This window comes from Theropithecus gelada, chromosome 15 (genome assembly GCF_003255815.1).
Source record: "Theropithecus gelada isolate Dixy chromosome 15, Tgel_1.0, whole genome shotgun sequence".
In the NCBI taxonomy this organism is placed as follows: Eukaryota; Metazoa; Chordata; class Mammalia; order Primates; family Cercopithecidae; genus Theropithecus; species Theropithecus gelada.
In genome coordinates, this window is record NC_037683.1 from 109,352,116 (window position 1) to 109,375,226 (window position 23,111).

Sequence of the window (23,111 nt, forward strand, 5' to 3'; positions counted from 1 at the left end):
GTGTATTTGTTTCCAGTTTTATGTTGGCCTTTTGACTTTGTTTATGGTTGTATTTTGGCCCACAGAAGCTTATTTTTCTATAGTTAACATATCTTTAGGTTTAGAAATCCTTCCAGAATTTCACACCTTCAGGTTAGTATTGATTTGATTGGTTAGGGAAGTGCCAGGTAAGCAAATTTGGATCTTCACTCGCATTTATTACTCTACCCAGTGAGGAGCTAGCTTGGCAGGAGGATTATAGCTCTTGGCTGTGACAGAAGCCTTTGCAGCCATAGCTGGCTGCTAAAATAGGAATTGGGAACTGTAGTGTTGATAGGCAGGGAAGCAGGAGAAAAACTTCCAAGAAAAGGAAATGTATTCATAGTAGAAAAGCAGTGTCAAGATAAAATATGGACACCTCAAAAGATAAAACATCAAAGCAAGTGAAGCTTTGATCTGGTTAAAATGTATTAAATCCTCTGGTTAAAGATTTGTAGAGATGAGTGATAGTTCCCTATAGATCGATCCGCATCCTTGATAACGTTTTCTGGAGTTGTCGGGAATTTTGGAGAGTGTTTGACTTGGCATGGTAATGTTAAAACAAAACCGAAAAAATCTGGAGGAGGAATCTTTAGGAAGGAAATATTCCAAATAGACTGACTGTTTATTTTTATCAGTCCTTTTTAAATTCAGGGCTTCTGAAAGGAACCGTGTTTCCGTCATGCTTGTGTACACAGAAAGACCTAATGTGGGATGGGCAGAGAGTGTGAGATAATCCTTTATGGCATGGAAATAAAGTGTTATATTTATTTTTTATCTCAAAAACAGAAGAGGTGAGGCTTCACAAATGTGTAAAATATGAATTGACGTGCCCACAGTCAGTCCTTTTGACAGACGGTCAGGCGTCACGTGTGTGTTACAAGAAGTGAGAAGAGCGAGTTGAGAACTCTTGTCTTTATTGTGTTTCGAAGTACTGCTCTTCATGTGGCTTGGTAAATGACTTTCCCGTTCAGCTATCTGAATGGTAGACTCTTAGGTGACAAATTAGAAGCTAAAAATTTTCTGCACCACTGTAAGAGCTGAAAAATATGAAAGATGACTTGAGCTTTTGTTTGTTTATTCACAAAAAGGTAAACATACTATATTGTTTTAAAAATAAGTTTGCTGCCCTGTTTAAGCCAGTGGCTGTGACCTAGCCAGATTGTGGGGTAATGATACTTAACCTGTCATTTCAAAGTAAAGGTGAAATTTTAAGGGGAAATTTTTAAGTGCTTTTCAAAACAAATTCATAATAAAGATCCTTTTGGAAAGAAAAGTTGGAAATTTTGTTTTGTTAATTTTGTTGTAAAAATGTCATAGACAAAATCCATATTTGTACTTTTGAGAAATGTAGAAAAATCTTTTAAAAAGAAGCTTTTATATTTATAGAAATAGGACATGTGCACGTGTGTGTATATGTACAGATGGGTGTTGTGTACATATATGTTTTATGTTTACATACAATTTTAAACTTTTTTATTGATACATAATTGTACATATTTATGGGGTACATGTGATAGTTTGATAAATGCATATAATGTGTGACAGCAAAATTAGGGCAGTTGTGGTGTCCATCACTTCAAACATTTGTCATTTCTTTGTGTTGAGAGCATTTTAAATCTTCCTGTTTCGAAATACACAGTAAGTTATTGTAAACTATAGTCACACTACTGCGCTATCTAACACTAGAACTTGTTTCTTCTAACTATACATTTGTACCAACGAACCAACCTCTCTTCACTCCCCCTGACCATACAACGCCCTTCCCAGCCTCTGGTAATTCTTATTTTACTCTTGGCCTCCATAAAATCAACTTACTTAGCTCCTCCATGTGAGTGAGAACATAATGGTATTTGTCTTTCAACTTTGGTTACATCTTCCTGCCATAGCAGTTAGGTTTTCTGAAGATACATGGTATTCATCTCTTCTATGGGTTAAATGTACTTTTGAGGGCTAGCCTGGGAAATTAACCACCATTTCTAACATCTTTCTGTGTGTAAAATAAATGCCAAGCATTTTGTGTATAAAATAAATGACACAAGCAAACTTTTGGCACATAGCTTACAAATTTGCTTTCCTCTAATGTTTAATAGATTACTTTGGTGGAGCTAATTGTAACATGTAGGTTCCCTGTTCAGAATTTATCACTGCATATTATTATTTTTTATGTTTAAGCAGTTTGTATAGCTGTAAGAATGGCTTACCTTGTAAGCATTTGTGTTGAAAATGATGATACTAAATTAAATTTAAGAATATAGTAACTCAGCAATCTGTGAGTAGAATTCTAAATTGCAGTAAATTTGAGATTGCCTCTATGGTTATGATAAGAGCTCAAGGACTTTGTTATTTAATGATGATCTTTTGAATCTGTGGTCCCACTTTTTAAATGATTTTTCTTGGACTCAGAATAGCCAGTGCTGGGTTAAGCTGCCTGCAGGAGGAAGGGATCAGTTGGGAAGTTAAGACAAGGGAGCAGAGAATGAGGATCTAGACGCCTTGGCTAAGAATCCAGTTCAATAAACAGCTGCCCAGATGGGACAGCAGAGGCTGGAGGACAGAATGAGGTCATGACACCCTTCCTGGGCGTCTGTGAAAGGCAGGGCAAATAGCACGAGGCAACTGTCAGTAGTAGCCAGGCCCCAGCTAGTGTAAGGCGAATTGGGCTGAGCAAAGGGAGGGCACAGGCCCTCAGTGGGAAGCTGGTGTTGCCTTGGGAACCGGCCCCGTGGGAGGCAGCTGGCTGCCCTGCTCACACTGCATCACAGTTTGACTTCCCTTGCCACCCGAGGGCTCCTGACGGGCGTTTCCACTGCCTGTGGTGCTCGCTGGGTGCTGTTAACTTGGGGAAGAAGTGAGGAGAAACGGCTCTCTGACGGCTTCAGATCCTTGACTGCAGATCCGTTAAGCTTTCTGGAATTTTGGGTCCTGTCCTTGTTCCGGCCCTTGTTTTGGATAGGATGAGTTTCTGTCCATAATGAAGCCCGAGGAGCAGGCCCTCTTCCAGCAATAATAGGCAGTGTGATCTTGGATAAGCAGTTGATGCCAAAGCCTGGAAAGTTGTAGCCTGCCAGTTTTATGAAACTCACAGAGCATTATAAATAGTTGTGGATTGTTTTACTCTATGGTTAAAAATTAGGAAATTTCATTTTTTAAAAAAATCAAGATTATTTACTTTGTCTTTAAAAAATGTCCCTACCACTCAAATGTGTACTAATACCCAGGGCCAATTCACTATTTTTATTAGCAGAGTTGGTAGATACGTGTTTGCTACTCTGAACTTCCAGTTTCATTTTGTCGAAATTGAGCATCATTATGCTAACCTACTGTATATATATAAGTAAAAGTAATTTTAAAAGTTAAAACTATTGAAATGTAAGTTCATCTGTGGTTTTTTTTTAACGACAGTTTTTTTCTTAACCAGTTTTGTGCAGGAGCTATGAAAGTGATTTTCTTTTATTTACTTTTTTATTCTCTGTGTTCTTTCCCCTGCTCACCTTTTTTATTGAGCAGTTGAATGTGTGAGTCTGTCTTCAACTTGCATTGATTTGCGAGCATTCTTTGTTAATCTGGAGAGAATGATTTTTTTTTTTTTGTGATCAATCAAATTCTTGGCATAGGAAAGACTGTATCATCTGGCTGACATGAAAATAGTCACAAGAGTCTTGAAGTGCTGGAAACATTGTGACATCCCTCCAGGATTTCCTGGTTACTCAGGCTGCCACATTTGTTGCTGGAATTTCAATATCCTTTGTCGCTCTCAGCTCTGGGATGCACTGACTTGTGTGACGTTTGGGTTGTAAATTGTACCGAGGCTCTCTAAGTATATAAATAAAGCTTCAGAATCCTGTACATACTAGTAGAAATAGGAAGCACATGTCTAATTGGGTTTCCGTGATTTGGCCTGTCAGCATTGAAACACTGAAAGGAGAAGTAATGCAGTTGGGATCCTTTTGCTTCAGTTGCTTGTTCTTCCATCACTGCTAGTTCAGTACCTCCCAGGTTTTGAAACGTATGTCAGTAATCAAGGGGTCCAGCGTCCTCACAGGGACTCGGGCGTGCAGATGGTGATTCTAGAAAACGGGGGTGGTGGGAAGTCCTGGGAATGGTTGAGGTATTATTCAGCAAAAAAAGCACTTTGTACCATGACTTTGAAAACCACACCAGTCTCAAGCATTTTCAACCATAGTATTTGTGTGTGTGTGTGTGTGTGTGTGTGTGTGAGATATTTGCTCGTTCAAAGAGTCTTTATCCTAGAGAAACAAGGTATTACTGATGCTTCCTAAGCTGCATCTCTGTGCTTACGCCTCATATATTTGTTTATTCACTTTTAACAAATGGAAATGGCCATTTCCTTACTCACTGAGTGTGCTACTGCACACTATTGCTGCCCAGCGAATTACTGCAAAACGTTGTGACTTAAAACGACAGTACACATTGTCTCAGACCGTGTCTGTGAGTTAGGCATCTGGGAGTTGCTTAACTTGGATGGGTCTGGTCTGGTTCTGGGCCGTGGCTGGGCTGCACTCACCTGGAGGGTCCACCTCTAAGGGGGCTCAGTCACATACCTGGCAGGTTAGTGCCAGTTGCTGGCAGGAGGCCTCTCTTCCATACCACGTGGACTGCTTGAGTATGCTCCCAGAATAACAGCTCGCTGTACCCAGAGCGAGGGTTCTAAGAGAAAGCAAGACAGTAGCTGCCTCTTTTATGATCTAGTCTCCGAAACCACACCCTATTACTACAGTATCCTGTTCGTTACACGGGACACCCCGTTCACTGTGGGAGGGGACCGCACAAGGGTGGACATGCCAGCAGATGAGACTCTCTGGGGTTGTCTGGGAAGCTGGCGATCACAATGGTCAGCAGCTCTCTTGGTCATCATTTGTTGTTTCCTGTTCTTAACCAGCACTGTGGAATTAGAGTGGGCATTCTATATATATTGCTTCTCATGAAAATATATCAAAAGAATTTGAGAAACGCCAAGTGTCCAGACTGCCAGAAGCACGGTGATAGATCATAAGTTGCATCCATTTAGAGTTTACTAATCTGAGAATTTGTGTTAATGTAGGAGTCATTTACAGGATTCTTCTTTAGTCACAAATTTAGAATGATTTCATTTGGGAAGGCCTTTTGAATCGGCAAGATGAGTAGGTGTAAAAGTAAAAGTTACTTCCTTCATGCCTGGCCAAAAAAGAAAAGAAGGTAAAAGTTACAGATTGGCAAATATGTCTTTGATAGTTACATAAGTGGAATTATTCTGCATCTGTAAACTTCTTTCAGTTTATCTAATTATGCTTGACTTTTTTTTTTTTTTTTTTTGTGAGACGGAGTCTCGCTCTGTTGCCCAGGCTGGAGTGCAGTGGCCGGATCTCAGCTCACTGCAAGCTCCGCCTCCCGGGTTTACGCCATTCTCCTGCCTCAGCCTCCCGAGTAGCTGGGACTACAGGCGCCCGCCACGTCGCCCGGCTAGTTTTTTTTGTATTTTTTTAGTAGAGACGGGGTTTCACCGTGTTAGCCAGGATGGTCTCGATCTCCCGACCTCGTGATCCGCCCGTCTCGGCCTCCCAAAGTGCTAGGATTACAGGCTTGGGCCACCGCGCCCGGCCGACATTATTTTTTATGTGCAGGCATTCCCCAACTGGATTTTTAAATTACAGTCTTTTAAAGTTCATCATCAGGAATTTAGGGTTTTTTCTCCCACAGGAAAAAATGTTACATTGTTCTTGCGGTTCTTTGAATCAAACTAGTGTTCCAAGGCTAAACCACAGTCCTTAATGTATTAGAGACTATTTTTGTTTTGAAAGTTAGGAGAAAGTAATACCATTGCAGTTTTACTAATTAAAGAACCCAAAGAACAGCAATTGCAAGTAGGAAAAATTATCTTAAACTGGTGCTTAAGGAAAAATTTGTATAATTTGAGAGGCGGCCTTAGAAATTTAGAGAAATTCCTAAACGGGTCTCTAGATTTCATTTTAATACACAAATGAATCAAACCCTATTCTCATTCTTACTGGCTTCGAGGTGTTTTTTTATTTGGTTTTGTTTTTTGGTTTTAGGATTTTGTGTTTTTGTTTTTGTTTTTGTTTTTTGAGATGGACTCTTGCTCTGTCGCTGAGGCTGGAGTGCAGTGGCACGATCTTGGCTCACGGCAGCCCCTGCCTCCTGGGTTCAAGCGATTCTCCTGCCTCAGCCTCCTGAGCAGCTGGGCTTACAGGCGCCTGCCACTGTGCCCGGGTAATATTCTGTATTTTTAGTAGAGACGGGATTTCACTGTGTTAGCCAGGATGGTCTCCATCTCCTGACCTCGTGATCTGCCCACGATGGCCTCCCAAAGTCCTGGGATTACAGGCATGAGCCACCGCCACCTGGCCAGTTTTAAGTTTTGTTTTGTTTTGTTTTTAATCTGCTAGGAAGTCTTAAAATAGAATGGAGAAAATGAAAGACTTTACTGATGTTATCTGGTAAGTGTTAGAATAGGCATAGATGCATTGGAGACTGGAAGGGAATAAGGGAATTTGGAAAAAACAAGCTGGATTTTTAAAATATATTACTTTTCATGACTTACAAGCTGATGCTTAGAAGATCTGTGTGTAGGCCGGGCATGGTGGCTCATGTCTATAATCCCAGTACTTTGGGAGGCCAAGATGGGCGGATCACCTGAGGTCAGGAGTTTGAGACCAGCCTGGCAAACATAGTGAAACCCCATCTCTACTAAAAATACAAAAAACTGGCCAGGCGTGGTGGTGCACGCCTATTGTTCCAGCTACTCGGGAGGCTGAGGCAGGAGAATTGCTTGAACCTGGCAGGCGGAGGTTGCAGTGAGCTGAGATCGCGCCTTTGCACTCCAGCCTAGTCAACAAGAGTGAAACCCCATCTCAAAAAAAAAAAAAAACCGCAACAGACTAGTCATTGGGAAAATTTTCCGTTTATGAGTCTTGAGTCAGAAAATTGGTGAAATGCCCTTTGAAAGCTGAGTCAGTGCTTATGACTAGTTTTAGGATATGTCTGTTTCTCAGTTTATAAGATCCTTGCTGGATCTTTGAGTTTTGAAAAATTTCTCTTAGTCCAGTGATACTTTCACATTGATATCAACTTTTATTAAATATTTAAAATGTTCCTAACTATTGTAAGTAGACTTGGGTTCAGCTAAGTAAATCAGTGAATCAGATTGGTGTGTAATGAAACCGTGAGACATGAGTCCCAACCTCAGAATGCTTCCCATTTGGTTGTGGAAACAGGTCACATGTATCATGTTAAATAATGGAGATAAAAAAAGTTTGCAATTAACCTTTTTTTTTAGTGATTTCTTTTTTTTGTTAGTGAAATTTAAAATCTATTTCCCCAAAGTAATCTTTGGAGTTCAACCTAATTTTGGTGATAATATAAGTGCCAGATTTAATGTTGTGTCTCCTCCCCACCACGATCCCCCCCAAGCCCCAACCTTCCATACATTAGTTGAAAGGGCCCTGCAGGAAGATTCTGAAGTCCCAGGCAAATATAATAGGGGGTAGGGAGAGGACTTATTTAGAGAGATGGTGGTGAAAGTCTCAAACTCCACATTTCTAGAACAAACAGGTTATTTGTAAGGAGCAGTCAGAGATACTTAGACCAGTAAAATACTTATGTAACACTAGAAGTGAGAAGACATGGGAACATTATCTAGAAACTATGGAGAGGAAATGACTACAGACCAAAAATCCTACGTGTAGTAGTCAAATAATAAAGGTCAAGGGGATAAAAGGAATGTTTAGAAATGCAAAGAATACCAAGTATAGACCTCAAATGCTGAAGAATATACTTGAGGTATTCTCCCAGATTAAAGTCAAAGCATAGCGTAGTTCTAAGGACAAAAGAAGTCAATGAGCGTCAAAAGCAAGTGCAGTTGGATAATCAACTTGTTCAGTATTGCAAGCCCTTACACCTCCATGGACAGAGTTAATCACGTCTGTGTTCTGCTTTTGTGTCTCCTTCCACCTCACCCCATTCTAACCCTGCCCCCATCTCCTACACGCTGCTGAGCTGTCATTTCAGTGGACTTGCAGGAAGGAGGGGAGGTAAAAGCATGGGATCGGTCTAACGTCTTGATTCGGAAAATCTGTTTTTAAAATACCATGCGTCTTACCACAAAAGGTTGCTGTGAGGAGTTGTTGGTCAGGGCTCATGCTGCAAACAACAGAAACCTGCAATGGAGGATTTAAACAAAAAAGAAACCTGTGGACAGGATTCTGGGTGATTCTGGGCTCCTGGGGAAGGCTGGAGAACCCGGCGCAGTTGGTTGGAAATTGGACAAAATGGACTTCGCAGTGACAGCACTGTACCTTCGCTTAGAAATAAATTGCCTTTTTCTTTTTTCCAAACATAGGTTATATATTTGGGGAGAACTCCAGAAGAAGCATATAGAATATTAATCTTTGGAGAGACATCCTATATTCCTTTCAGGTAAATATAAGAATGATGTGGTAGATTCAGGTAATCAGATCCTTGCCAGAAATACCTTGATAGTTGTTTCTGAAAAAAGAAGATCTGGTAAATAGTCATTTTAGGATGAGCACAAATAACATCACAGATCTGGGTGTTTCCACAGTGACACTGCTCACCTTTTGTCGTGGGGGCTGTGTTGTGCATCGTATGATGTTGAGTGGCGTCCATGGCTTCTGCCCACTAGATGCTGGTAAAATCCCCACACCCACTCTAATTATCAAAACTCAGAATGTCTGCAGACATTGCCATTTATCCCTGTAAGTGGCCTTGGGGGATGGAGAGCAAAATCTCCCTACATTGAGAACCACTGCCATTGATGAAAACTAAGCTTTGGCTGGGCACAGTGGCTCATGCCTGTAATCCCAGCATATTGGGATGCCAAGGTGGAATGATTACCTGAGCCCAGGAGTTCCAGACCAACCTCGGCCACAAAGACAGGCCCCATCTCCACAAAAAAATTAAAAAAAAAAAAAAAAATTAGCCAGGCATGGTTGCGTGTGCCTGTAGTCCCAGCTACTTGGGAGGCAGAGGCTGGAGGATTGTTTGAGCCCAGGAGTTCGAGGGTGCAGTGAGTGAGCTATGGTCACACCACAGCACTCAAGCCTGGGCAAGAGAGAGATAACTTGTCTCAAAAAAAACAAAAACAAAATCCCAAAACCTAGGCTTTGTACTGAGGTGAGAATCCTGGGCTGTGGTACTCAAAACTCCCGCTGAAGAGTGTGGTTCCTGAGAAGCGAAGAAGTGTTCCCAATAATCCGTAGTTACTTTCTGGGACCAAAATGAACCCGTTTTTTTTCTGGGGACACAGTCAGTAGAGACAGCCGGTAAGGTTGCTAATGCAGTACCACTTCCAGAAAAACCAGTCAAGTCACTGCGTCCCAGAGGTGGTAGATAGTGATGTCTGCAGGAATGGATGACATCCGCATCTCAAGCTTAGCATGCGATTGTGTTGAAGATATTTCGAGAAGACTGGTGCTTAAATCAAATTAAGTTCTAAAAATTTTTCTGCTTGTTTATCAAAATACTTGACATAGCTCTATAATGTAAATACTTGTATGGTAGGTACTTAATGGGTAATAAATGTGTGAAATAATTTTACTCATTGAAGACTTTGATATTTTCAAAACTGCTTGTTCTTCCATTCACAAATTAGTTCACTGCTTGTACAATGAACTAATAACTACTGCTTATTAGTTCATTGTTCAAACTAATTAGTTCATTAGTTTATCGTATTAGGACTGTTGGATATACCACAAATGCCTGATTTTAAATGTATGGCCCTGACTGTGAAAAAGGAAGTTTGTGAATCTGACTTCATTTTAGATGAGCTTTGGCATAGGTACTTGGAATTATTGGCAGAATCTCCTTTTCAGATAACTTTATAGGCCCGCCTGTGGACTTACTCCATGAAATCACAATTTCTCAGGGCAGTCCGAAGACTTCAGGAATACACTGCATGAAAGATTGTGAAGATCGGTGATTTAGCAAATTAGAATTGGCTTGAACCCAGTATCATCCCTTTCTGCTAGGTCATGGCTCATCTTAAGTATTCTTTTATTTGAGGTGGGTAGGAAGGGAAGCGGGGAGATAAAGATTATTTTCTAAGCTGGAAAATTCTTCTTCTCAACCTATAACATAACAGCAACCACATTCTTCCTTTAAAAGAAATGCTTGTATTTTTGGTCTTGAGTCACAGGCACCTTGGTCATCTCCTGATGTAGTGACATTTGTTCTGTAGAACTCTTCTTTATAATGATAATCCTTTGCGGTGCCACTCTTACATTTACAGCACAAGGTCCTGAAATAGGAACATGCTCACACATTTCACACAGTGTGGCACTGTTGATGTGAAAAAAGACGTTTTGAGTTAATTTAAATACAGGTGCCAAAAACAGAATAAGCATTGCTTACTGCCTTGCTATGTTTCAAATTGTTGAAGTTTGGCACTGAGAAATGAAGTTAGTTCCTTGTGGTCTCAGGAGCATCAGTCAGTAATTCTCCAAAAGACAAGACTCAACTAGAAACCATTCAGGTTTGTGAAATTTGAATCTCTTCTATCATAGATACTAGGTATTTGATTTATCTAGACAGTTTTTTTTTTTTTTTTGAGATGGAGTCTTGCTCTGTCACCAAGCTGGAGTGCAGTGGTGTGATCTGGTCTCACTGCAACCTCAGTCTCCCAGGTTCAAGTGATTCTCCTGCCTCGGCCTCCCCAGTAGCTGGGACTACAGGTGCCTGCCACCACACCTGGCTAATTTTTGTATTTTTGGTAGAGACGGGGTTTCACTATGTTGCCCAGGCTGGTCTCAAAGCCCTGGCCTCAAGTGATCCGCCCACCTTGGCCTCCCAAAGTTCTGGGAATACAGGGGTGAGCCTCGGAGTTTTAAAGTGCGTGTGTATATATGATTTCTTACTGAGTTATATTAAGTATTTCTCTGTGTCTGGTCTGCATGATTAAATAGTATAAAATATAGTTTAATTTTTTAAAAATGTCATAGGATCATTGTTATGAACAGTGTGTATTTCTGTTCTCTGGTATTATCTCTGCTTCTTAGTTGTTTTTGTGTGAGGGGGCTTGCCTCTGCTTCCTGTTTTCTCGAGAGGTAGTATTGTGTATTTGTTAATAGCTTGACTTGACATCAGATGGGAGTTTTGCTGTCAGCTCTGCTACTGATATCTCTGTGGTCTTTTACAGATTTGAGCCTTGGTCTCCTAGTCTTTAAACAGAAACAATAATAAAATCTCCCTGAGGGGGTTGAGGATGAAGTGACATCCTGCATATAAAACACATAGTATAGGCCGGGCATGGCGGCTCATGCCTATAATTCCAGCACTTTGGAAAGCTGAGGCGGGAGGATGGCTTGAGGCCAGGAAGACCATCCTGGGCAGCATAGCAAGACCGTTTCTCTTTGGGGGGAAAAAAATTAGCTGGGCATGGTAGCATGTTTCTGTAGTCATAGCTACTTGGGAGACTAAGGCAGGAGGATCCCTCAAGCCTAGGAGGCTTCAGTGGGCTTTGATGATGCCACTGCACTCAGCCTGCACAACAGAACAAGACCGTGTCTTTTTTTTTTTTTTTTTTTTTGAGACAGACTCTCCCTCTGTCACGCCAGGCTGGATTGGTGTGGTCTTGGCTCACTGCAGCCTCCTCCTCCCAGGTTCAAGCAGTTCTTCTGCCTCAGCCTCCTGAGGAGCTGGGATTACCGGTACCTGCCACCATGCCTGGCTAATTTTCTGTAGTTTTAGTAGAGACGGGGTTTCGCCGTGTTAGCCGGGATGGTCTCCATCTCCTGACCTCGTGATCCTCCTGCCTCAGCTTCCCAAAGTGCTGGGATTACAGGCGTGAGCTACCACGCCCGGCCATTTACCTACATTTTAAAAAAATCACTGTCTTGGCTGGGTGCAGTGTTTCACACCTGTAATTCCAGCACTTTGGGAGGCTGAGACAGGCGGATCACCTGAAGTCAGGAGTTTGAGACCAGCCTGGCCAATGTGGTGAAACCCTGTCTCTACTAAAAATACAAAAATTAGCAGGGCATGGTGGTGCACACCCGTAATCAAATCCCAGCTACTTGGGAGGCTGAGGCACAAGAATCACTTGAACCTGGGATGCAGAGATTGCAGTGAGCTGAGATCGTGTCATTGCACTCCAGCCTGGGCGACAAGAGTGAAACTCCGTCCCAAAAAAAAAAAATTATCTGTCTCCTGGAAGATTCCCTCCTACCCCTTTCCAGTCAGTCATCACCCCCAGCTAATCATTGCTCTGACTTCTATCACTATCAGTTTTGCTTGCTTTTGAACTTCAGATAACTGGTATGCATTTTGGGGAGGTGGCAACTGGATTTCACATGTGTAATGTCTATGAGATCTACCTGTGTTGTGGCAGGTATCAGTAGCTCATCCTTTTTTTTGCTTTTGTGGCATTCCAGTCTATGAATATACCACCATTTATTTGCCTGTTGTCCTTTTGATGGATATTTGGGTCATTTGCAGTTTTTGGCTGTGGTGAATACGAGCTGTTATGAAAGTTGCCATTCTTTAAAACTAGTATTTGACATTGTTGTGCAGTTTCCAAGCAGTGCGCCTTTATTGATTCTTATGTGTTTTCCAAATTTGTTAAATGATCTTGGTGACAAGGATCCCTCCCCACTCTCCAAGGCTTATAAACCGAGCCTCAGAGTTGCTGTTCTGCCTATTGGAAGAAGACTGAATGCTCGGTGGGAGGAAGATGTGATGTGGGTGTGTCTAAAATTGGAGGTGCTAATGAAATAAACTTGAGTGAAGATTCTTGTCGTATATTCAGATTCTATGATGTATGAGGCAGGACTTCAGCAGGGCCCAGATGAAAGCTTGTGAAATCATCACAGATTGGAGCGGGGCTGTGCCCCACAGTAGGTTCTCAAAAAAAAAAAAAAGAAAGAAAGAAAAGAGAAAGCGTTGAAGAAATTTGTCAAAATGTCACAGAGACTGAATCAACACGCCTTTAACTTGATTGGAAAATAATTATCAGTAGGTTGAGAAGATAATCAGGCCGGGCGTGGTGGCTCAAGCCTGTAATCCCAGCTCTTTGGGAGGCCGAGGTGCGTGAGTCATAAGATCAGGAGATAGAGGCCATCCTGGCTAACAAGGTGAAACCCCGTCTCTACTAAAAATACAAAAGAATTAGCTGCGTGTGGTGGCGGCTCCTGTAATTCCAGTTACTCGGGAGGCTGAGGCAGGAGAATGGTGTCAACCCGAGAGACGGAGCTTGCAGTGAGCCAAGATCACGCCACTGCACTCACTCCAGAGGGAGACTCTGTCTCAAAAATAAAAGAAGATAATCAGTCCTTCACCTAGGAGACATGGTTAAAATCATTGGCATCCAACTTGAGGGTTTACCCCATTTCCGTTGGTAATTTTGATTTGATTTAGGCTAAACAACTCCATTTTCCTGCCTTCGTTTCTCTACCTATGGGGTTCTTTATTCCATGAACACCCTATTTCTACAAAACCAGGATTTCTGTTGATTTGTAGGTCAGTGGTTCATAAACTTGAACACAATCACAGACATCTAGAGGACCTGTTAAGACACAAATTACCTGGTCCTACCCCGAGAACTTTGATTCAGTAGATGTGAGGTGGCCCTGAGAATTTGCATTTCTGATGGGTGGGGTGGTCCTGGTGCTGCTGGCCTGGGGACCACCGCTGCAAGTCCTTTTGTTTTTTTTTCTTTCTGAATATTGCCAATAAGGTGTTGGGAAAGTCATGGTCTTTTAGGTTAAAGACCTTTTCTAGGATGTAGAAGAGAAAATTTTCAGTTCAGAACCTTATAGAACAAAAATGGTGTGTTCTAAGACCTTGTGTCGGCTGAACACAGTGGCTCACACCTGTAATCCCAGCACTTTGGGAGGCTGAGACAGGCAGATTGCTTGAGCTCAGGAGTTCAAGACCAGCCTGGGCAACATGGTGAAACCCCAACTTTACCAAAAAACATAAAAACTTAGCCAGGCATGGTGGTGTGCACCTGTGGTCCCAGCTACTCCAGAGGCTGAGGTGGGAGGATCGCTTTAGCCCTGGAGGTCAAGGCTGCAGTGAGCCATGATTGCACCACTGCACTCCAGCCTGGGCAACAGAGGAGACCCTGTCTCAAAAAAAGAAAACAAAACAAGACCCTGCATTCCGTCCTCATGAAGGTTCTCATAGCTCAGTAATTCTTTTTTTTTTTTTTTTTTTAAATGGAGTCTCGCTCTGTCACCCAGGCTGGAGTGCAGTGGTGTGATCTCGGCTCACTGCAAACTCCGCCTCCCGGGTTCACGTCATTTTCCTGCCTCAGCCTCGCGGGGACTACAGGCGCCCACCACCACGCCCGGCTAATTTTTTATATTTTTAGTAGAGACGGGGTTTCACCGTGTTAGCCAGGATGGTCTCCATCTCCTGACCTCGTGATCCACCGGTCTCAGCCTCATAAAGTGCTGGGATTACAGGCGTGAGCCACCGCGCCCGGCCATAGCTCAGTAATTATAAGCAGCTCAGTCAGTAACATTGAAGACGATTTTAGCTGAAAAGGATGCCTTTTCTTTCCCTCATTGCTGTATTCTTGGCCCTTAAGGTTTGAGCAAGAATTAAAAGTTTAAAATGTGGTTTTATTTTTATTCTAACATTTGTTGAATATTTATTTTTCCCCTTTTTTTTTTTTTTTTTTTTTTTTTTTGAGACGGAGTCTCGCTCTGTCGCCCGGGCTGGAGTGCAGTGGCCGGATCTCAGCTCACTGCAAGCTCCGCCTCCCGGGTTTACGCCATTCTCCTGCCTCAGCCTCCCAAGTAACTGGGACTACAGGCGCCCGCCATCTCGCCCGGCTAGTTTTTTGTATTTTTTAGTAGAGACGGGGTTTCACCGTGTTCGCCAGGATGGTCTCGATCTTCTGACCTCGTGATCCACCCGTCTCGGCCTCCCAAAGTGCTGGGATTACAGGCTTGAGCCACCGCGCCCGGCCTATTTTTCCCCTTTTAAGTTAATGTATAACTTAATCGTTTTTAACAAAAACTAATATTTATTTATTTATTTTTTTTTTGAGATAGGAGTCTCCCTCTGTCACCAGGCTGGAGTGCAGTGGCGCGATCTTGGCTCACTGCAACCTCCGCCTCCCGGGTTCAAGTGATTCTCCTATCTTAGCTTCCCAAGTAGCTGGGACTACAGGTGCGTGCCACCACACCCAGCTAATTTTTATATTTTTAGTAGAGACAAGGTTTCACCATGTTGGCCAGGATGATCTCAATCTCTTGACCTCATGATCCACCTGCCTCGGCCTCCCAAAGTGCTGGGATTACAGGCGTGAGCCACCGCGTCCGGCCTCAAAAACACTAATCTTAAGTGTGCAGCAGTAAGGTTTTACATATATGTATGTAACTGCCTCACAGTAAGAAGTATTACAGTGTGAAGGCCCAGATAAGGTGGGGAATTAGTGATGGCTCCACCAGCAACCCTGTTTCCCCGGAAGCAAATGAGTACCATTCAGACAGGCACAGTTTTTCTGCACGCCTAGCTTAATCATAATTAAATTAATGTTTATGTTGCCTAATTCCAGAAAATTTCATCTTGTAATGGCTCAAGGTAGCCAAAAAGGAGAAGCAGGTAGGGGTCAGGGGTGCGTTATTTCTCTGGGTAAAACCTTACTTGATATTAAGAGATTCATATAGTAAGATTACTGCTATGTGTTGATGCAGTGTTTAGGTGGATGGAGTTGTCTGTAAAGTAATATAAGCACTTTCCCAAAACTAGAGTGATCCTGTGGAAGGTAGTTGACTTGTTAGTTCCTGTGGTTTCATTGGTATTACTACTGTCCTTTAAGAATCAGAAAGAAGGGCCGGCCGCGGTGGCTCACGCCTGTAATCCCAGCACTTTGGGAGGCCGAGATGGGCGGATCACGAGGTCAGGAGATCGAGACCATCCTGGCTAACATGGTGAAACCCCGTCTCTACTAAAAAATACAAAAAACTAGCCGGGCGTGGTGGCGGCGCCTGTGGTCCCAGCTACTTGGGAGGCTGAGGCAGGAGAATGGCGTGAACCCGGGAGGCGGAGCTTGCAGTGAGCTGAGATCCGGCCACTGCACCCCAGCCTGGGGGAAAGAAGGGGACCCCCGCCCAAAAAAAAAAAAAAAAAAGAATCAGGAAGAAGGCAGGGCACAGCAGTTTACACCTGTCATCTCAACACTTCGGGAGGCCAAAAAGGTGACAGGACTGCTTGAGGCTAGGAGTTTTTTTTGTTTTTTGTTTTAAGATGGAGTCTTGCTCTGTCGCCCAGGCTGGAGTGCAGTGGCCAGATCTCAGCTCACTGCAAGCTCCGCCTCCCGGGTTCACGCCATTCTCCTGCCTCAGCCTACCGAGTAGCTGGGACTACAGGGGCCCACCACCACGCCCGGCTAATTTTTATATTTTTAGTAGAGACGGGGTTTCACCATCTTGGCCAGGCTGGTCTTGAACTCCTGACTTCATGATCCACCTGCCTTGGCCTCTCAAAGTGCTGGGATTACAGGCGTGAGTCACCATGCCCAGCATAGGCCAGAAGTTTAAGACCAGCCTGGGTATCTTAATGAGACTCCCTCTTTACCTTTAAAAAAAAAAAAAGAAAAAAGTTAACTAGATGCAATGGTACATGCCTGTGGTCCTTGCTACTGGGGAGGCTGAGGTGGGAGGATCACTTAAACCCAGGAGTTTGAGGCTGCAGTGAGCTATGATTGCACCACTGTACCCCAACCTGGGCAACAGGGCAAGACGTTATCTCTATAAAAAAGTTAAAAAACCCAGAAGTTATCTAGTTACGTGGGTAAAAGTCTTTAGCATAATGATAGGAACAAAATGCTTATGACCTTCTACCTAGTGTTTTAAATATGACCTTGATTTCTCAATATTTCTGTCATACTTGGTTGGAGACACACACACACAGATGCGCACGTATACTTAGACACACATACACACATATGTTTATTACAGGATCAAAAAGCAGTCTTTCCCAGTAAGGTTTTCGTATGGTATTTTCCAGTTTAAAGAAAAAATTCAAATGCTTTGCCCTTTTAGGGGGAGAGATAGGTATTGATTTGTTGAATTCAAGAAGGTAGCTCAGCTATTAAAGCCAAAAATAATCTAGAGAGAACATTTGAAATTTAGAAAGTGGTCATTATTGATCGAGGCCCATGAAACAGTACCTATTGGAATAGGTAGAAACTGCAGTGAAATTTGTAATTGATTTATCTTTTATTTAAAAAGTCAAAAGACAAGATTTTTTTCTTCTTGATAATGGTTCTGAGTATACCTTTGATTTTAAATTCTAGTCAGCTTTGTCTTAGGTGAGTGTAATTGCAGAAAAGTAACTGACCTGTATTTTATTACTTTTGGGTTTCAGAGATGCTGCCTATGGAAGCTGCAATTTCTACATTACACTTCTTGACTGTTTTCATGCAGTAAAGAAGGTAAGTGACATGTAGGATGCACCCAGTGTTGTGTTGAGGAACTAACATGTGGTCCAAGAAGACTAGGCCTTCTTCCCGAGATCTTTTTGTTAGCGTTTTTTCCAAGATGTGTATGGTGACAGAGGTGTACTCACTTCCCAACTAATGTCAGAATGAGACCAAACCAGGAAACGGTTTATTCTGAATTTCTGAGCGCTTCTGTGTATGAGTTGGGGGAAAAGTCACTTAAGACAGGGAAAATAAGAGTTATACAACTAGGTTCTAGATCCAGAATTGGTTTTGAGTATATTGTGATCTAAAAGAACAAAAGTAAGGATGACTGGTTTACTGGTAAGTTCTCTTTGATTTGTGTATTCTACATACCTGATTCCCGCCAATATGATTACCACAGACGTAACCCAGTCACTGTCAAACACTTCCTTTTTGTTTCCCCAGGCATTCAGTTTCTAGTTCAACAGAATTTGAATGCCTCATTTAGTTTGTTATACGGTTTTCTATGAAACTAAGTGGGTCACGGCTGCTTTGTCAAACTATTTCCAGGTGATTTCTTGGGGTTATAACCAGGGCTGCTGTGTCAATTCCAGGGGACATGCCCATCACGTTCTACGTGAACAGGGTCCGCGGGGGTTACACAGTGCAGCAAGTCCTGGTATTAATGTCAGGACAGCACAAGAAACTAGAATGGTAAATCAGTAGCCCATAGATCAAATAAGCCTTTGACAGCATCTCAAGTTTTCTGTAACTTGTGCTTTTAGAGCCAAAAGGAACCCAGGTTTACTTTCTTGTATAATGAAACATGGTGGCTTGCTGGGAATTGTGACCGACATGTCTTAAAACGAGAGGACTAATCAGCATACAAATTCAGAAACGAATTAGTATACTTTTTTTCCTGTATCAATCAGTGAGGTATGGGAACATAATTTGTTTGGATTTGAATCCAGTGCCTGTGGGGTATGGAGCTGATTGGGGTAGTTGCCATGGGCTCTGAGGCGGCTCCGTGGGCCCTCAGTGTGGGCAGGTACGGGCCACTAGTGGAAATCTGGAGACCAAAGGGCAACAGGGGTAAATGGTACCTTCTGGTTGCAGTTGCAGCCCCTGCCAGGTGGGCTCGTGCAGGTAGGTACACTCACCTTTAAAAAGAGAAGAGCAAAGCTTTGAGGGCTTTGGAAATGATCTATTATTATAATACCATATCGCAGCTTCTGTTGTTATGTTTTGGCTTTTTTTTTTTAATTGGGTATTGCACCCGAAGTCAATTAGCTGGTATGATAGGTCAAAGATTGCCCTTTTCCTACTATATTTTGGGTTTTTTTAATTAAATTTTTATTTTTTCTGTGATGCTTGGCTAATTTTTGTATTTTTTTGTGGAGACGAACTATCACTATGTTGCCTAGGCTGGTCTCGAACTCCTGAGCTCAAGTGATCCACTCACCCTGGCCTCCCAGAGTACTAGGATTATAGGCGTGCACCACTGCACCCAACCACTATATTTAGTTTTATTTAAGGGTCACTAGCTTCTGATTTTCAGTGTCCACATTTTTTATTTGTGACTGACTTTGAATATTGCATATATGAAGAAACATGCATCAATGTAATTATGTTTTCAGTGTGATCCACTTCCAATAAGATCACCTCGTGAAATTCAAAGGAAAATAGGAATTCCTTATAAACTACTTTTTTATTGTTTCATTCTATTAGGAATAGCTGTAGTCCAAAATCATGAAATATATTGAAGTCAAGGAAATAAATTTTGTGATTGACTTAGTCTTGGGATTAGTGTTAAACTAACTATATAAGATGAAGACCCTTTTAGTTGGTATTCTAGCCTTCTTATTTTACATTTGTATTTCAGTAGTTTACATTTTGAAAACTGGGTGTACAAAAGCCCCCTCTTTGAACCAAGAATACCTTGTGGATCAAGAGTTCTTGCTTCCCTCCTGTTTGTCTCAGTGATCAGCAAGCTGGGAGGACATTTCTCAGAGGCCGCCAGCTCTGTTTGTCCTTGTCTCAGAAAATAGACAGTCTGCTTATTTTGGTTAGCATACTCTGCGTGCTGTCACACAGAGTGAAGCTATAGGATAGGACAGAAAATGTTTTGTTTTATTCCTATGGAAAGAATAACTTTTTTCCTCAAAATTTTTTATTTTAGTGTTGATGTCAGAGCTGTGTTTAGTTTAGGGAACATTGATTAAAGACTGTTCAGAAGTTGAAAATGAAGATATGGATGAAGTATGAGGGCTTTGTTTGAGATAAACTAGCCCATGGATTCTCTCCTCTTTCTTATTGATGTAGAGACCATTGGGTTGTGTATTATATTTGAATCCTAAACTTCTGAATTTTCAACCAAGGGTGGTGGTGATCTGGTAAGAGAAGAGGATTACTTCCAGGGCACGATTACTTAACAATGCATGGATAGGGTGATTGGCGAATGAAAGTAAAAAAAGCATATCTCACAAAATCCAAACAAAACACAACAAACTCATTATATATAGTTATAACTAATTTCCATATAAAAGAAGCATTTAGAAGATGCTTCCCACTTCCTTTGAAAGCTGTTCAAGGGAAAGTAATCTGATTATGACAATACTTTCTTGGGGGGGCCCCCTGATATTTAGTATTCTGAAATTGGATAGGAAACTGTTTTCTTACTTGCATCCTTGTTCTTAAAAGCTTTCTTTTGGATTTTAGGCAATGCAGTATGGCTTCCTTAATTTCAACTCATTTAACCTTGATGAATATGAACACTATGAAGTAAGTCTTCAAGGATCATGTTTTCAACTCTTTCCCGCCTCCCCCCCCCAGCTTTATTGAGGGGAATAATTGACAAATAAAACTTACATATACTTAAGATGTACAAAGTAATGTTTTGATATATGTATACACCATGAAATGATTACCTAATCAAGCTAATTAGCATATTCATCACCTCACATAATTTAGTCTTTTGGTGTGTGGGATGAGAATACCTGAGATATACTCTAGCAGATTTCAGGCATACAGTACACACATTAGATCTCCAGAGTTTACTCATCCTCTTATGGTTTGTACTCTGACCAAAATTTCTCTGCCTGTTTTTAATTTTTCTTTCTTAAAATTGAAAAAAGAGAGAGAGAGACCAAGTCTCGCTCTGTTACCTAGGCTGAAGTGCAGTGATGTGCATGGCTCACTGCAGCCTTGAACTTCTGGGCTTAAATGATCCTCTTTCTTCAGCCTCCCAAGTAGCTGGAATCACAGGTACGTACCACCATGCCTGGCTAATTTTTTTATTTTTATTTTCGTAGAGATGGGGTTTCACTTTGTTGCCCGTACTAGACTTGAACTCCTGGCCTCAAGCACTTCTCCCGCCTTGGCCTCCCAAAGTGCTAGGATTACAGACATGTGCCACTGTGCACGACCCTGTTTTTAGCTTTCTTAATCACCCGTTTCACTTACAGAAGCAATATTCTTGTTTTGTTTTAGATGTGTATAGAGTGAAAAAAAGTCAAGTCTTCATCTTCTTATCGCTATTTCTCCAGTCCCAATTCTCGGTGGGAATTTCTGCATTTGATGCACAATTCCAGAGTGAATGAGTGTGCCGCTGTATGTTCTTTATACTGTTCAGTTTAAATGTATTTTAGTATTGATGACTGTCGCACAGTGACTGAGATGCTTTTAAAACCCTTAGCGTAGAATATGATGAGATGAAGTCATTATACACCTAATTATCTCTGGAAAATATCTTTGTCTTTGCCATACCTTCTTTTTGTCAGGATGCTTCTGGTTGCGAGTTATAGAAAGTAAACACAAATAACTTAAATTAAAAAGGAAAAATTTGCCAGGCACAGTGGCTCATGCCTGTAATCCTAGTATTTTGGGAGGCCTAGGTGGGCGGATTGCCTGAGCTCAGGAGTTCGAGACCAGCCTGGGCAACATGGTGAAACCCCATCTCTAAAATACAAAAAGTTAGCCAGGCGTGGTGGTGTGCGCCTGTGGTCCCAGCTACTCAGGAGGCTGAGGCAAGAGAATCACTTGAACCCTGGAGGCAGAGGTTGCTGTGAGCCGAGATTACCTCGCTGCACTCTAGCCTGGGTGACAGAACGAGATTCTGTCTCAAAAAAAGGGGAAAAATTTACTGGATTACATAATTAAAAGTCCAGAAACAGGTTTGGCTTCTAGCATACCCCTTCAGGTGCTCAGACACTTAATCAGAAATTGGACTTGAAGCTAATTTTATTCTCAGGCCAGCCTTCTCCAGTAGTGGTACAGATGGCCACCAGCACCTTTGATCTGCCAGTTTGGCAAAATGATCAGAAAAGTGCAGTCTTAGCTCCATTAGCAGGCCCAGGAATGCCTCTCACTGACCTGACCTACAGCACGTGCCCATCTCTGCATCAGCCTGTGTTCTTTGGCAGGGCAGGGCTAAGGAATACGCTGGCCAGCCTTAGTTCTCTGGCCATCCCAGGAGCCTGGGACACAGGGTCAGCGCCCTCAAACCAGCCGGACCAAAAAAAATTTGTTTTCTAACAGTTTCATTTTATTTTTATTTTATTTTATTTTTCTTTCTTTTTCAGAGACAGGGTCTCACTCTGCTGCCCAGGCTAGAGTGCAGTGGTGCAATCTTGGCTCACTGCAGTCTCAACCTTCTGGGGTCAAGTGATCCTCTCACCTCAGCCTCCCAGTAGCGGGGACTACAGGCACACGCCACCATGCCCAGCTAATTTTTAAATTTTTCGTAGAGATGGGATTTCGCCATGTTTCCCAGGCTGGTCACAAACTCCTGCGCTCGAGGGATCTACTTGCCTCGGTCTCCCAAAGTGCTGGGATTACAAATGTGAGCCACCGCACCCAACCACACAAAATTTCTTAAAAAGATAGGACAGGGCCAGGGAGAGATAAGCCAGGCAAAACCACAGGTGTGTTCTATGTTTTTTAACATATGTATGTATTTTTAAAAGAATAAGTAATTTGATTCTACAGCTTCATCCTCCAAATAGGGAATGAGTAAGATACTGTGCTAAAGGCCTGTTCAGCCCAGAGTAGTTGTAGCCTCCTGTCGTCTTAGCCTGCTGTAGTTACCCTGAGCAGACTTGCTCCCCAGCAATGGGGAGGCGATTCCTCAAACAGCAGCACTTCATGTAGCAGCATCTTGAATCCTCAGAGAACTCTTTTTCACAATGTCTGAAGTAAATATGATTTCAAACTCTTATGTATAACTGAACTATTTTTTCAATTTCAGGTAATAGTGACACTCAGTTGTTACTGTGATGTACCAAAGATGTAAGAATACATTGTAGGATTCATTAGGGCCAACCCTGTCTTTACTTCTCTGATAGCAGTCCATTTCTAAAGTACAATGTATGTTTAACTAGCACCTTAAACTTACAGAATGTAGCTAAATTATTAACACCTTTTTTGTGGTTATCCTTTAAACATTTGAAACAAGTTACTTTGTCTAGGTAAGCAAAACTGCTAAAAACACTAGTTGGTGTTTGTTCCTTTTGCAGTGATGCCTTTGTATGCTGTTAATGAATAATACAGGCACTAAGTAACTCCCCTGTCACTACTGTAGAGATTGGAGGGTCTGGGCTGGGGGGTAGCAGGGGCACGCCACAGATGTCTTCACCTCCATGAAGCTGTGTGGTAACACAGGGAACTGTTCAGGTTCCCATACACCAGTTTTGTTCAGTTATTA

At 42.1% G+C, this 23,111-nt stretch overlaps 1 protein-coding gene across 7 annotated transcripts in view; it reads left to right on the forward strand.

The window, feature by feature from the left end:
* Nucleotides 1-23,111, forward strand: part of CDC14B (cell division cycle 14B) — a 123,914-nt gene that overhangs the window by 61,917 nt on the left and 38,886 nt on the right. For all 7 annotated transcript variants that reach the window (XR_003115988.1, XM_025360272.1, XM_025360276.1 and 4 more), the window contains exons 5-7: nucleotides 8,378-8,454; nucleotides 17,374-17,440; nucleotides 20,129-20,191. Coding sequence is in view for 6 of the 7 variants with exons in the window: in XM_025360272.1 (XP_025216057.1) it covers nucleotides 8,378-8,454; nucleotides 17,374-17,440; nucleotides 20,129-20,191 (207 nt within the window). In the remaining variant the exon portion in view is untranslated. The remainder of the gene's footprint in view (nucleotides 1-8,377; nucleotides 8,455-17,373; nucleotides 17,441-20,128; nucleotides 20,192-23,111) is intronic.